General features: G+C 39.7%; 2 protein-coding genes across 2 annotated transcripts; one reads left to right on the top strand and one right to left on the bottom strand.

The window, feature by feature from the left end:
• Positions 1–377: 377 nt before the first annotated feature.
• On the top strand, positions 378–6,690 carry LOC122841716 (zinc transporter ZIP6-like). The gene is made up of 7 exons (XM_044135272.1): positions 378–549; positions 1,439–1,639; positions 2,186–2,270; positions 2,407–2,802; positions 2,881–2,961; positions 3,827–4,017; positions 5,086–6,690. The coding sequence occupies exons 1-7, from the start codon at positions 418–420 to the stop codon at positions 5,236–5,238; spliced, it is 1,239 nt and encodes a 412-aa protein (XP_043991207.1). The 5' UTR covers positions 378–417; the 3' UTR covers positions 5,239–6,690.
• Positions 6,691–7,601: 911 nt separating this feature from the next.
• LOC122841447 lies at positions 7,602–13,593 on the bottom strand. Its single transcript, XM_044134755.1, is given in 5 exon segments — positions 7,602–7,638; positions 7,709–8,465; positions 8,467–11,386; positions 13,293–13,386; positions 13,586–13,593. Coding segments are annotated over 4 exon segments (3,801 nt in total). The 5' UTR covers positions 13,586–13,593; the 3' UTR covers positions 7,602–7,608.
• Between the last annotated feature and the right edge of the window lie 1,445 nt (positions 13,594–15,038).

Genomic DNA, 15,038 nt, shown 5'->3' with positions numbered 1-15,038 from the left:
AAAGGTCAGCGGAGGGGTTTAACGGTGGTAAAACGTTTCCTTTAACTTCCTGTTTCCTCTTCAGTGTCTCTGGTTCCTGCTAACCTTCGTCTTCTCCAAGTCCGCCAAACAGATTCACACAAAACGAGGAGAAAAATTCATAAAATTGATCAAAAATCACAAATTCTTTTAGATTTAAATCATTCTAGATCCTTTTAAATGTATAATTTAAAAAACATTAAAGTCTCTGGTTGTTTTTCACCTTTAAATAAATGCTAACCTGCTCTTCCAGTCAGTCCGATCAGAACTAAAACTAATCGGTTTGGTTAAGAATCGCTGAGCGATGACTGAAGTTCTGCCTCTGAAGGTTCTGGTTCCTGACGCTCTGTGGTTTGTTGCAGCCTGGGTCGGTGACCCGTCTCCATCACCATCATCAGCATGCTGTCCCTGCTGGGCGTCCTCCTCGTCCCCCTCATGAACAGAGTCTTCTTCAAGTTCCTGCTCAGCTTCCTGGTGGCGCTGGCCGTGGGAACGCTGAGCGGCGACGCCTTCCTGCACCTCATTCCTCATGTGAGTCGCAGCGAAATGAGACCCTCACATTTAGTTACGTCGGTTTTCACTCTGCTGAGTCGTTTTACCGCAGAGATACAGGAAGAACTGTTCACTTATTTTAACCTGACTGTGTGTTGGTCCAGATTTTCCTTTTTGCTGTTTCTAGCTGTAAAACGTGAATCTTCAGTCCCAATAGCTTCATCAGCTAGCTTAGCTTAGCTTAGCTTAGCTTATGGTGTTCCACAGGGATGAGTTATTAGCCTCCTCTTTTTGAATTCTTCTTCCTTGTGAATTTAAGAAATATAATGACAAATTTTTATACATAAAGGAATAAAGAAGCTGCTGGAAAAACAGTTAAACTCTTTCTGATATAATTAAATTGTCATAAATAATAAATCTGTTGTTTGAACTTCTGTTTCCTCTTGGCTTCGACGTTTGATGTTTAAGACTAAAACTCAAAATATTTAAAACCCAAAATATTTTTGAAAAACATTTTAAAATGCAGAAACAAAAATGATAAAAATAGGAAGAAATCCTGAATCTAAAGCAGATGAATGCAGGATTTCAATCTGTGTGTCATTCATTCCTTCCAAAAATCAAACAAATCAAAAGGTTTGTTTTTTGTTTTGTTTTTTTTTTTCACTTTTGCACACGGAACAATTTCTAAAAATCAAAAATTATTTTTTCCATTTTGGATTTTTGACTAAAATTTCAAAATGTTTTGGTTTTGTTGTGGATGATTAAGAAAGAAATAACAACAAACGATTAATAACTGTAAATCAGACCTACATCTCTAACAATCTGACCCCATCAGTTGGAGTTTTTTCTTCCACTAAATCATCTCTCTGTGCTGATCTGAGTGGAGCAGCTGCAGCGTCGTTGAGGCGTTTTGTTTCCTTGTCTTCAGTCTCATGGGAATCACGACCACTACCATCACCCGGACAACCACCACCATCACCTGGACGACCCCGAGGCCCTTCACCATCACAACGAGGAGAACATGGACGGCGTGTGGAAAGGCCTGACGGCTCTGGGCGGAGTCTACTTCATGTTCCTGATCGAACACTTCCTGACTCTGGGAAAAATGTACAAAGACAAGAAACAAAAGGTTGGAAATGAAACTTTGATGTTTTGTGTTGAAGTTGATTCTGATTTTATATAAAAACTCAGAACCGTCACAGAAAGAACCTGCAGAAAAAGATGACAGGATTACATTCATGTCTTTGGCAGCAAAATCTGCTAATTAATGCAGCAGAAAATAGTTCAGGATGGAATTTAATGAGAGGTTGAGTTCAGCCAGCAGGTGGCGCCACATGCAGCTTTTTCAACAAAACTGCAGTAAATTTAACATTTAGGTCCTTAAATAAATATTAAAACAAAACAAGTCATAATACAGCAGAAAAACAAAATGATTTTATTCTGGTGATATTATAAATATATATTATATTTTTTCTCATAATATTATGATTTTTTTTTCTTTTTGCTATTTTATTCTCATAAAATAACTTTGTTGTAATTAAACAGTTTTTCATATCCTGTCATATAAACTCTCTGACCTGCAGTGTTGATGTGCAGCTTCAGTGTTTATGGATCATGGAGGTTCTGGTTCTGTTGGTTCTGTTGGTTCTGATGTTCATGTTTGTTTTCCTCTCAGGTCCAGAGGAACTGGGACCAGTCGGACAAATCGGACCCGGAGAAGCAGCCGGCTCTGGAGGAGAGCGAGCTGAAGCCAAACGAAGGTGAGAGTCGGTTCTGACCCGGTTCTGACCCGGTTCTGATCCGGTTCTGATATGGTTCTGACCCGGTTCTGATCTGGTTCTGACCCGGTTCTGATCCAACACAAAGTGCTCCTCTCAGCTGTTTCCTCTCCATCAGACGTGGAGCCGAACGGCGCCGGTGCGTTCGGCGAGCTCCCCGGCGGCGTGTCGGAGGAGGAGCAGGTGATGCTGACGCCGCAGGTTTCCGTGGTAACGCAGCAGACGTACGGCCGGCCCGCGGGGGGCGACACCGGCGCCGGATACTCGGCCGAGGACTGCGAGAACAAATGCCACTCCCACTTCCACGACACGGTGGGGCAGGCGGACAGCATGCACCACCATCACCATGACTACCACCACATCCTGCACCACCACCACTCCCAGAACCACCACCCCCACAGCCACTCCCACTCCTACTCCGAGGAGCACTTCCAGCAGGCCGGCGTCGCCGCGCTGGCCTGGATGGTCATCATGGGCGACGGCCTACACAACTTCAGCGACGGCCTCGCCATCGGTGAGCCACCGTCGCCACGGAAACGGCCCGGGAAGCCGCCGGTGGGCGCGGCCTGACGGAGTGTCTGTGTGTCTGCAGGAGCCGCCTTCAGCGAGAGTCTGTCCAGCGGGCTGAGCACATCGGTGGCCGTTTTCTGCCACGAGTTGCCACACGAGCTGGGTGAGAGCGGCAGGCGATTTACTGATCAATGAACGTATTGATAAATACCAATAAGTCTGGAAATACAGCTACTGTCAGCAGATTGGTGGAAAAATCAGACGGTTTCATGTGACTGGAGTCATAAAGAAACGATTTTAAAATATTTTCAAAGAGCAGCATTTCTGTCAGTGATACTGTCCAAAAAAAGACATAAATGGTTCTAGTTGTCAGTTTTATCGTTTTCACAATAATTCCACTAAAAATCATAAAACGTTTTAGTTCATATCCTCCACATTGATCAGGTAAAGTTCTCTCTGTCGTCATAGGATGTAACAAAATGAACATTTCTGATGTTCTAGAAATTCATAAACGTTATAATTTATTTACTTTTAAATTTTTTAATTACTTCTCCCTTTAGCGCTAAGCTAGCAGCAGAAATGTCTCCTGGTTTTTATCTAAAGACTAAAGAGAAATGGAGGACAAACACTTTAATCTGACGCCTCCATCTTGTTTCCATCTGGAGAAGAAGGAAGTTGCTCTCAGAGGTTTTTGTGTGGTTTCCTTCAGTGGTTGTTGGTGCAGCGCCCCCACAGGCCAGGAGGGGAACAGGTTGGTTTGACTCAGCAGAGAGGAAGAAACCAGATGTAGATAAATAATCACAACCTTTGATCAATACTTTGTTCTAAACATCTTTGGCAGCAGTTACAGCTTTAATTGATAACTGTAATGATTGATCAGATTCTGATGCTGGTCTCTCTCTCTCTCCCTCTCCCTCTCTCTCTCTCCCTCTCTCTCTCTCCTTCTCTCTCTCCCTCCTCTTCTCTCTCTCTCTCTCCCTCTCTCTCTCTCCTTCTCTCTCTCTCTCTCTCTCTCTCCCTCCCTCCAGGTGACTTTGCGGTGCTGCTGAAGGCGGGCATGACGGTTCGCCAGGCCATCCTCTACAACGTTCTGTCGGCCATGACGGCGTACCTCGGCATGGTGACGGGCATCCTGATTGGTCACTACGCTGAACACATTTCCACCTGGATCTTTGCCCTGACGGCCGGACTCTTCTTGTACGTGTCGCTGGTGGACATGGTGAGTCGGACCGAACCGTCTCTGGAGAACAGAACCGTCTCTGGAGAACAGAACCGTCTCTGGAGAACAGAACCGTCTCATCTCTTCATCAGCAGAGCTTCATTTTCTAACTGCACAGTTTGGTCATAAAGGTCATAAAGGTCATAAAGGTCAAACTAACTTTTGATCAAAAGCCTAAATCTGGAAAAGATAATTTCATAAACTTAATAAAAAGACAAAGTCACATTTTTATGACTGTCTGTAGTTTTATCAAACTAAATGTTTCTTATTTTAGATCATTTAGAATCGTCCAAGTTTTTCTGTTTGCGAAAAACAAAAACATTTTTAGATTTTTTTTTTTACTTAAAGATTTAATTTGAGCAGAAAGATAATTTTTCTTAATTTATTTGAATTGTTTCAACATAATATTTGTTATCAATAATTGATCAATGATTTCTGATCATCTCATATTTTATTCAATAAACAGATTATTGAATTTAGGATATTTTTGTTCTTTAGGTTTATAGGTTCAGAGACGTTTCATAACATCAAATTTTAATTTATTTTAGTTCATCTGCTGCAGAATATTACCACAGAAATATTAACAGTATTAAATATGAACTAAAGTTTCTGTTTTTAGTTCATTTCTATCATTTTATCTCTAAAACTTGGTCCTGGAAAAGTTTGATATTTACCTTGAAAAGTTCTTGAATTGTTCTGTGGAAACTGGAGATGCACCGATCCAATTCTTCACTTCCGATACCGATCCGATATCTGAGGTTCAGTATCGGCCGATCCGATACAGAAAAACAGCTGAATAGATTTAAAATATTTCTTTTATTAAACACAAACATAAATTTACTGAATTACTAATTTATTTGATAATTAACAGCAATAAATAAACCTTCACATGTTGAGGCAAACGTGTAAAAACATCTTTAATTTGTTCAGTCGGTGCAGGCAGCAGTAAAACAATCAATGGAAAATAAATCAAGTCAAACTGAAAGTTTCTTCCTCTGCAGAGTTTCTCCATGCTGTCAGCCTGGTTTCTCCCCTCCAGAATAATTTATTGCTGCTTCTCTCCTTCAGGTGCCGGAGATGCTGCACAACGACGCCGGCGACCACGGCTTCAGCCACTGGGGCTTCTTCCTGCTGCAGAACGCCGGCATCCTGCTGGGCTTCTGCATCATGCTGCTCATCGCGCTGTTTGAGCACAAAATCCACCTGGACCTGGGATACTGACCCGCTCCGCTGCATCCTGTTTCAGTTCACAGCAGGAAGCCTGGAGGGAGCCTGGAGGGAGCCTGGAGGAATCCTGGAGGAATCCAGGCCTGGAGGGAGCCTGGAGGAATCCTGGAGGAGTCCAGGCCTGGAGCCGCTCAGTCGGGTTCACAGGTGGAAACTGTCTGGAGTTTCTTCTGGGTTTCTTTGAAAACATTAATTTCCTCTCTGAAGTTCACCTGTTGGGTCAATTAGTTTAGTTTTTTCTGTGATTTTCATGTTTTTCTCAGTGAAACCTGATCAGTGTTACAAAGGTTCAACCTTCCCAACCACAGTTCCTCTGAAATCTGTGACTGTCTGAAACCTGACAGGAAGCAGAAGAAGGATGCGGTTCATGATGAGTCTCATGTTACTTCTAGGTTTTTAAAAATGAATGTTTGTTGCATCATTCATCCTTCTGGAGGTTTTTGTTCCTGTTCAATCTGTTTCTCGTCTCTGTCTGGAATAAAAACTACGTTTTCAAACAGAAATGCTTTAGAAACTTCAGCTCTGAAAGTTAAACAGAAAAGAAACCCTGAAATAAAAAGATTTCTAGAGAAGCACCACCAGGCGGTGCATTCAGGAGCTGAAGGAGTTTTTAGACTCGGCATGTTTTTCCTCTAATCGATCTTTTAAAACTCCGTTTTATTAAAATAATTCCTGAAACATTTGGACAGAACCGGACAGAAAACGGATCCAGTTACAGAGAAAGTCCTGAACCAAAGCTGTTAAAATGCTTTTATTTTGAAGGATTTGGGTTTAAATCCTCAGATTTCGGTTCTGGTTCCTGTTAGTTGAATTTGTGGGTGAAAGTTTGAAGCCAGTTTGTTTCTGTTTTGTATTTAATTGTTTTGGTTGTTTATAAAATGAATATTAGTTATCAATCGATCCGATAAGATTTCTTCCCAAACAGCCAAACTGTCTGCAGGTGGATTTTCATCCAATCAGCATCAAACTATTTTATTAAGCAGCAGCTAAAATAAGCTCCATGTTTGCTCTGCTCTTATTGGATGAAGAAAAACATCTTTTTATTTATTTTATTTGTTGTAAACAAACTTCTGTTATTTTCATTGTTGTAGAAATGTTCTTCAGCTGACTTCAGGTCAGGAAAGCTTTGTGTTTCCATGGTTACAGATTGAAGATGGCAGCTGATAGAAAGCAGGTTTTTCCTCCGTGTTTTAATTTTCTTCTGTTCAGGATGAAGAGCAGCAGAAGAATCTGATTCCTCTGAAGTTCAGGTCAAAGTTTCCTCTGTGGATCCAACATGTACAGTAAATATTAAACTGTAAATATTTACCTGTTTGGTTTCTGTATCTGGGATGTTTGTGTAAACATTGCATTATGTTTCACCGACACAAACCCAACCTGCTGCAGAAAAAATGAAAAGGTTTGGGAAACGATAGAAAAATAAAACCCATTAAAGATGAAATCTCAGCTTTTGTTTTGGTTTCTTTATGAATTCAGTTTAATTTCAGATGCAGTTTTATTTTTTTATTGATATTCTGTCCATTCAACATGTCATGTAATTTATTATAGATGTTTTCGGTTTCAGCTTGTTGTTTGCTGCCACCATAAAGTAAATATCTCATCAATTAGCTGGTTGTTGTTGTTGAGGCTGAGATGCATTCAGACTCCAGTTAGATGCAAAAATGAATTTAATTATGATTCTTAAACAAAAACCAGGAAACACATGAAGACCTGGTGTGGACAAGGAGCTGCCATTGAGCAAGGCACACCGACGGGATTCAATACACAAAGACACAATCAGGGAATCAAGAGGCAGCTGGGAGAATCAGGAACTAAATTAACTAGAAAACAGAAACATTCATTAACCAAATCCCCACAAACATTATTATGTAAAAATTTACTACAAATTCATCTAATTATTTTATTTTACAGGTAAACAGTTTTACTTAATTTCACTTTCTTCACTCAGGTTTTAAATAGAGGAGCTTAAAGACACTGAGACAAAACATTAATGAAATATTTATTATTTTAGTTCAACTCTTAAAAACACAGTGAGTAATTATTAAGTTTTTTCACATAAAAATCATCTACCTGAAATTCTTTACAAATGTTTGCAGGTCTTTAAATCAAATTACAGAAAAAACATGGCACTCAAATTAAACCAACAATATTATAAACAATACTTTTTGTTTAAGGAATAACTGAACCCAAAATTATCTTAGAAAATGAGATTTAAAAAACATCAACCCTCATAACAAGGCCTGGTTTCTGGAGACCCAAACAGCTTCAACATCCATCCATCCATTTTCTTTACACCCTTCTTCCCTAATGGGGTCAGGAGGGTTGCTGGTTCCTCTCCAGCAGCGTACTGGACGAGAGGCGGGGTCACGGGGTCACCCTGGACAGGTCGCCAGTCTGTCGCAGGGCAAAGAGTAATAATTAAATCTAAATGATTCTGAGGAAATCTGATTATTTAAGACTTCACATCAAGTGACTCTTGTTGGAGGAGAGATTTTTCTCCTTTCTCCACTTTAGCCATGAACTCTGCTTTTTGTTTCATTTTCATCAGAGACTCAATTCGTTGTTTCCAGCCTGGTTTCTTCTCCTGTTTCTCTCCTTCAATCAGCATTTCAATGTACTCTGGAGTGGTGAGAGGATTGGGCTTCAGTGCTATCTCCTTCAGTCTGTTCAGACACTTTGCTGACTGGTCTATTAACTTATTCACGTCATTCTGCATGATATCATATTCAGCCTCTAGATTTCTCATCAGTCCCTCAACAGTCATTTTCTCCCCTGTGGCCTTTTCATAGTTTTCTTTCAGGTCTGCGATTGTCCGTTTCTCTGTAACATCTTTATAATCCCACTTGTACTTTTGGCTGAAATGAACGTTCCAGTAACATTTCTTTGGACACTGAGTGCAGTTTCCATTTCTGTCCATAACCTTACAGTTTCTGTTATCATCATCATTTGATATTCCAGAAGGGTAACAACAGGTGACATGACACTGCTGACAGTTGGTAATGTAGTTACCAGTACCTGAGATGTCAACTTGTATTGGTTTTTTCACAGTGACCTCAAACTCAAACTTCTCATTTCTTCTGATCTCAGCTTCATGCTCTTTGATTTTTTCTCTCGTCTCTCTGATCTCCTCCATTTTGGCCAAACCAAGTTTAACCTGAACCTTCAGATTCTCAACTGAAACCTCCAGCTGTTTTCTTTCTCTCAGGACTTCATTAGTTAGTCAAACTTTTGGTTTTTATCAGATTTAGAGCAGCAAAAAACCTTTTCATGCTTTTTGTTCCCATGTTCCAAAACATCTTATCAAAGTTTTCATCATCATCATCGTCACTCTGAGTGTTTGCTGCAGAGGATTTATTATCAGCAAACAGAGCAGAGTTGTTAAATTTGAAGTGAACTGGAAGACCATCTTTCCCTTTCGGACTTGGTACGCCTGAAGCTTTGATGGCTTCTAGAACTGGAGGCTTCTGACAATCTGCAAATGTCACCAGGATCCTGATGTTTTCTGCTATATCTTTGCCAAAGATGGAGAGAATGGAATCAAAGACATATTTCTGTGTTGGTGTGAGACGAGCTAAAGCAGCCTGAGCTACGAAACACACAGCATCAATCGTACTGATCCCGTCTTTACTAGTGAAGAGGTTACGGAGCTGCTCTGTGATCTCCCTGTCTCTGTCTATTCCTCTGGTGTCTCCAAAGCCTGGAGTGTCTATGATGGTCAGAGAGAAGGGAACCTGAAATCCCTCCAGGTGGTTGAGTTTGTACACGGTGACCTCAGAGGTCTGACTGTGAGCCTGGGATTTTGTTTGACCATCATCCACTAAGATGAACCGATACGAATCTGACCATTCAACCCCTAGAATGTAATTTATCATCCCATTGATGAGAGTTGACTTCCCAGCACCTGTAGCTCCAAGAACCATGATGGTACGACTTTGTTTGGCAACAGGTTTTCCAAACCTGAAGAACCTGCATCCCTTTATTTTGATGTTCTCCTCCTTTAGAGGAACTCTATAAACAGGCAGTGGTCCAATCTGTGGCTCCAGCTTTCTGCTCTTAGCTTTAACAGCATCAGAAAGCCTGGTGCTGTCAAAGCTTTTTGATGCTTTAACAGCATCAGAAAACCAGTTTGGCTTTGTTGTATGAACCTGAACAATCTTGTTTTCTTTGCTCCTGCCAGCTTCACCACAGTCACATGTGATCCTGACTGCATATTGTGTTTCTGACTCAAGTCCTGAAATGATGGCCTTTTCACCTTTTGACCTTGTTTGGTTCCAGATGGTTCTTTTGGTTCCAGATGGTTTTGGATCTTCTACCTTTGCGTATTCCACAGTGTAGCTCAGGATCTGAACATCTGGTCCGAGCTCAGCAGGTTTCTCCCAACTCACTGATATCTCAGAAGAGTTTGGTTCACATTGAGGTTCTCCAGCAGGGCTGCAGGGTAAAGTTTTAATGGGATCATTGATGACATTGGCCGGTCCAACACCTGCTGAGGTCACTGCTCTGCATCTGAACATGTACTTTGTGTTTGGCTGCAGTTGGGTCACTGTGATTTCTGAAGGTTTTGGTTCACTCTGTTGTTTCCATCCATCTTGTCCACTGACACAGAACTCAACAGAGTAGGATGTGACGCTCTCTGCTCCAAACCTGGGAGGAGAAACCTTCAGAGTCACACTGCTGTGGGTTACATCAGCAGCTGTCACAGTTTCAGGCTTTGAAGGAGGTTCAAAGTTCTTATTGATGAGGAATCCGTCTTCATAAAGGTAAATGGTTGAACCTTCATGTGTCTCATCTGTTAGACCTACTGCCAGGAATGTTGTGCTCTTGGTTTCAGTGTTGGCAGCTGCAAAATCACTGAAGAGTTTTACTTTTCTTCTCATTTCATCTGCCAGGTTGTTTGAGAGATACCATTGTTCCTTCTCAATATCATAACGGTGTGAATCTCCTGACTTGGTTTTGTCTTTGAGGTGGTTCAGCAAAGCAGAGAGGTATGGCTCATCTCTTTCCAGTGAGCTGAAGACAAAACACACAGCATGCTCTGCATTGAGAAGTTCTTCATTAAGGATGTTTTGAGATGGGATGATTTTGGTGTTCTTCATCAACCTGGTGTAAGATTTCAGGGCATGAATTTCCCTCTCTTTGCAGTCAATCCAGTCATTGAGGTTTTTGCTGTTGAAAGGTGAGGAATGAATCTTCTTCAAGACATCTGCAAGTTCAGACTCTTCTTCTCCTCCTCCTCGGATTGATGGGAGCTTCTTTGATAGCGTTCGTTGAAAATCAAGCCTGAACTCGGAGCACAAACTTTTAAAACTTTTAAGTTTTTTGTTAATCTGTGGAAACTGCTGTGTTGTAGAGTTTTTCATTGCATCATTGCACCTTATTTCCAGGTCACTGAGCTCCTCCAGGACACTTTGTACTTCTTGAACTAACCTAACACTTATTTCTCGGACAAGTTTAGCTGCAGAAGAATCTAAGTTAGTCAGAGGCAGCATCCAGACCTTGATTGGTACGGCGTTTTCTCCACTGGCTCCCAGCAGCTTGGGGAGGCTTTGGTAGGCTCCTACTGCATCCTGGAAGGTTGTTGGAGTTTTCTCAAGGAGGAAGTCTCCATGAAACTTACAGGAGAACTTCTGTATTAATTCTTTGTCCTTTTCTTCCATGTGTAAGGAACCTTTACCATCAATAGATAGGAATGGAATTTTCTCAATCAAAACTTTTAAGTTGCCCTGAATATCTTGGTGACTTTCTGTCTCAGATTTTTCTCGGTCAAAGACAAAAAATGCTTGAGCTCCATACAGAATGCCTATGACCACATGTGTTGCTAATTTGTTCTCAAAAACGTATTGATGCTTCATGTTGCCTCTTCCAAGATGATTCATTGATAATTCTTGGTACTTTGTGGTAGCTTTGTACTTCAGTGTTACTCTGGCTTGATTTTTGGATGATATCTGATCATTGAGGTATTTGGCCGATCCTTCAACTTTAACTAGGCCGCTTAAAAAACTTGCTTTCAAAGATGCTTCAACATTCAAGGCTGAAGATTTGTCCGCAATAGATTCAGAGGCAACTATTTCAAAGTCACTGTTTGGTTGTGGGGTTTCTCTTTTGTATTTTTCCAAGTTATCACTGTCCCAGAGTGTTAATCCTGTAGAAACAGAGAAAACATTCATATTTTGGGAATTTCAGAGACAATTTATAGATTCAAAACACAGACAGTTACCATTAAGGAACAGTCAGTTCAGTCTTTGAAAAGGTCTTTCCATTCTGGGCAACTACAAGTTTATCATATCGATGTCAAGCACAAAGCATAAAGTGTCCTATAAGACATGATAAGGTGTCTGATCAAAGTGCAGACAGGAGGATAGAGAATGGATCACGATGTGAGTGAAGATGGAGAGTACACAAGGAAACAGGAAATAAATCTAACAGAATAACGAGACCGGAGAAACATAAAACTATAATGACAGAGAATAAACAGAAACAGGAAATAAACTAGAAACAATAAGAAAAAACTGAAATGGAAATGGAAACGAGGCAGAACTAAGAGAAAAACTAAGGAACACAAAAAATAATAAACCCAAACTGAAACAAGAACAGATCCTGACAGACTGAATCACCAACACCGTCACTCTGTTGGTGTAAAGTAGTGAACGGATCAACGGTCAGAAGCCAAAATAGTGAGTTACAATCATCTACATTAGTAAGATGAAGGAAAGCAACTTAACCTTTATTTTTTCTATTTCTGTCTGTTGTTGGAGGCTTGTTAACCTAAAAACACACATGAAGAAAATGGACCCAGACGACCAAAAAGGTCAGAACTTTTGACATTACTGCATTTCCTCTGAGGTTTTTTATTTTCTAGCACCAGGAGAAACAAACCCAGCAGCTTCAGGACCCCCAGGCCTCCAGGGACCCGTTAAAGATTTAACTGTAACAGATCACAGATCTAAACTTTTAGCATTTATTCATTTACAATGACAAAGCTATTAAATTTGATTTAATGGTTTCAGCAGAGATCAAATATTAAATGTAGAATATAATTAAAAAGGAAAAGTGCAAAAAATGATCTTCATAGTTTGATTGTTGTGTTGCCATGGCTACAATCTGACGCTATCAGTAATCTTTGCTCACAAATACACCTGGTGCCAAAACTGACCTCACATGGTGCGTTTAAAGACTGTTAGGAAAGCCCCATTATGGCAAGTTACCATCAGATTTTACAGTTGAAACAACTGAACGTGCAGGAGGCACAGAGAGTACAGACAGGAAGGGTGGGGGTCATTTCCTGTTGTAATCTGTTTTAGGGGGGCGTGGTATTTTCATGGTATCTTAATATCATGAAAATAAAATAATATTTAAAAAAGAAATCCTATTTTGTTACATGTTTAAGAACACATCAGCTGCATTTCCAACCAACTTCTTAATTGAATGAAAAGCTCTTAAAATGTAATAATTTTAGTAGCACTGTTTTAGTTTGCATTTTATTAAATTTTTGGTTTACTATGATCCATTCATATTTAGCTGTAATAATGTTTTACCAAACTTGCCAAGACTTTGGCAACATGAAACATTCATTCAGGTCAAAAACTGTTTCTTTGAAACAAACATGGACTTTATCCCAAAATGAGCGTCTTATTAAGCGAATGCTTTTGGTTTGTGAAAATAATCACTTACCATACTTTATGAAAACAATAAATGTGTTATTTTATATTGTAGCCCACAGTGAAATAAAAAACTCATCACTTTCACAAACATAAATCAGTAGATGACTAATGGGTTGGAAATGAGGAGCAGTTCTTCCTCTACTGAAGGGGAAATTTAAAGTTCTCAGCACCATTTTACCAACCAGTTAAACCTGACTGGTGTAACAGGTTTCTCTTAAAAGACAACAATCTTTAAACTAAAAAAAGATTCAAACAGAAACTGCGTAACTCATAACAGCTAAAATAAAAGGAGAAAGGCAGGATAAAAAGACAACAACCCACTTCTCTTCCCCTCACAAAACGATAAAATAAATAATTATTTAAAAATAACAAAATATAAATCCTTACCAGGAATGATTGTGTCCTGGCGACAGTCGTAAAACATCCCGAGTCTGAACGGTCGGCCCAGAGTCGCCACTTCGATCACTTTCTCAAACTCCATCTTGTTTTGCAAATAATAAAAGAGGAACATTTTGGGTCAGAACAATCTGGAAACTATTCATAAAAACTGATGATAATCTGACTGAACAGTGGACCAAAAGCTGTAACAACAAAGAGATTATTGGTGAGAAGAGAAAGAGTTTGAGAAGAGATAAAAACACCAACATGAAGGACTGAATAGAGAGAAAACAGTTACTCACTGCAGAAATGTTCCAGAGCCTTTTGACAGAAGTTTCATTTTCAAACTTATATTTTCAGCGAGGGAGACACGCCTCCTCATGTTTACTAAGTAAGGCTGTGCTTAAAGGGAAAGAGGCTCATTTCCTGTAAATGGTGACCAACATGATGAACTGCCAAAATCTATGGAAGGCCATCCAGATCAAATGTATGCAACTTTTAACACAAAAACAAGACATTGTCTGTGTGCTGTTGTCGCGTCGTTGTTATGTTGTTGATGTCTTTTTAACACGTTTTTAACCTTTTAATGGTATGTTGTTAATAATAAGTTAATTACACCTGATTTTAAGCCATTTGGCGCTTGTCCAGTTTGAACTCATGAGTGTTAAAAGTCCACTATTATACCAAATTCACTTTTTGCATGTTTCCATCCTTCCATTTCTTCTAGACATAATCTAAGAGGAAAAGAAAAGTTGTTTTTGTAAATAATTAAATGCTCTGCTGGTGTCTGTAAAATAATCTGTTTCAAAAACCTCTAAATTGATGCGTTACAATGTTTTTTTGTCTAACAGCCTCAAGCCCAGCCCCTCACCTGGCCACCCAGCTGGAGCTCCACCCACTTCATTACGAGTGACTGCTACATTTATTCTGTTGGATTTAAGCTGCAAAATGGCTGCTAGAAAAAGAAAATTATTTTGCTGCAGCTGCAGTACAGAGCGCGTGTTCATGTATTTTCTCCCAGTCCCAGAGAAAAAAACAGTTTGGCTACATTTTATTCTTTCCTCCAAAGTCTTTGTGATGTTGCCAAAGAAAATTGCCCGACTCAGTTTATGAAGGAGTTCTTTGAGAACAACCAAACGAACATAAGATTAGCCAAAATACTTGTACTGAAAGAAATTTCTGTTCTTCTTGTTCAAATGGCTTGTTGTTCGGCATGAACCTGATTTGTCAGTTAGCTTAAAGGTAATGCTGAACAATAGCCTCTGCTAATCCTGTGCCTCAGGTTATGTTAGAATATCTAAGCATTTACTGAAAGTGATAGTCTACATTGAGAAGATGGAGTGTTTGTGAAAACATGGTAAATTCTCAGACATTACCAACATCTTGTTTTACATGTTGAGAGATGTGCTTCTCCTCTGACCTCTCAAATATACATTTTAAAAAAGATCTCATTTGAGGACTTTTTCCTTTGTCCTATTTTTAAATATCCCACCTTTTTAGTGAGTAAGGTGGAGGTTTACTTCTGTTTTAATTTTTAAAAATGTCAAAACAATATTTTCCCACTTGCATGCTTCTGTTACATTTAAACTCAGTTACTACTGGATTTACTATTACTATGTAAATTTCTGTCTTTTTGTGTGGAGCTGAGGTGAGAGATTTGTGTAAATATTAAAAAGTCTTATATGACTATTGGAATTTAACACATCTACTCAGATTTTACTAATGTAAAATTACCTGATGTTCAGCAAAGGTTTA

The sequence above is a fragment of the Gambusia affinis genome, linkage group LG12 (assembly GCF_019740435.1).
Source record: "Gambusia affinis linkage group LG12, SWU_Gaff_1.0, whole genome shotgun sequence".
Taxonomy (NCBI): Eukaryota; Metazoa; Chordata; class Actinopteri; order Cyprinodontiformes; family Poeciliidae; genus Gambusia; species Gambusia affinis.
This window is presented reverse-complemented; position numbering and strand designations above follow the sequence as displayed.

Bases quoted from the DNA above. Each gene is read 5' to 3' on its own strand.
- LOC122841716 (XM_044135272.1), top strand. From the start codon at position 418: ATGCTGTCCCTGCTGGGCGTCCTCCTCGTCCCCCTCATGAACAGAGTC. The intron at 2,271-2,406 runs GTGAGAGTCGGT...CCTCTCCATCAG, and splicing joins CGAGCTGAAGCCAAACGAAG to ACGTGGAGCCGAACGGCGCC. The intron at 2,803-2,880 runs GTGAGCCACCGT...GTGTGTCTGCAG, and splicing joins CAGCGACGGCCTCGCCATCG to GAGCCGCCTTCAGCGAGAGT.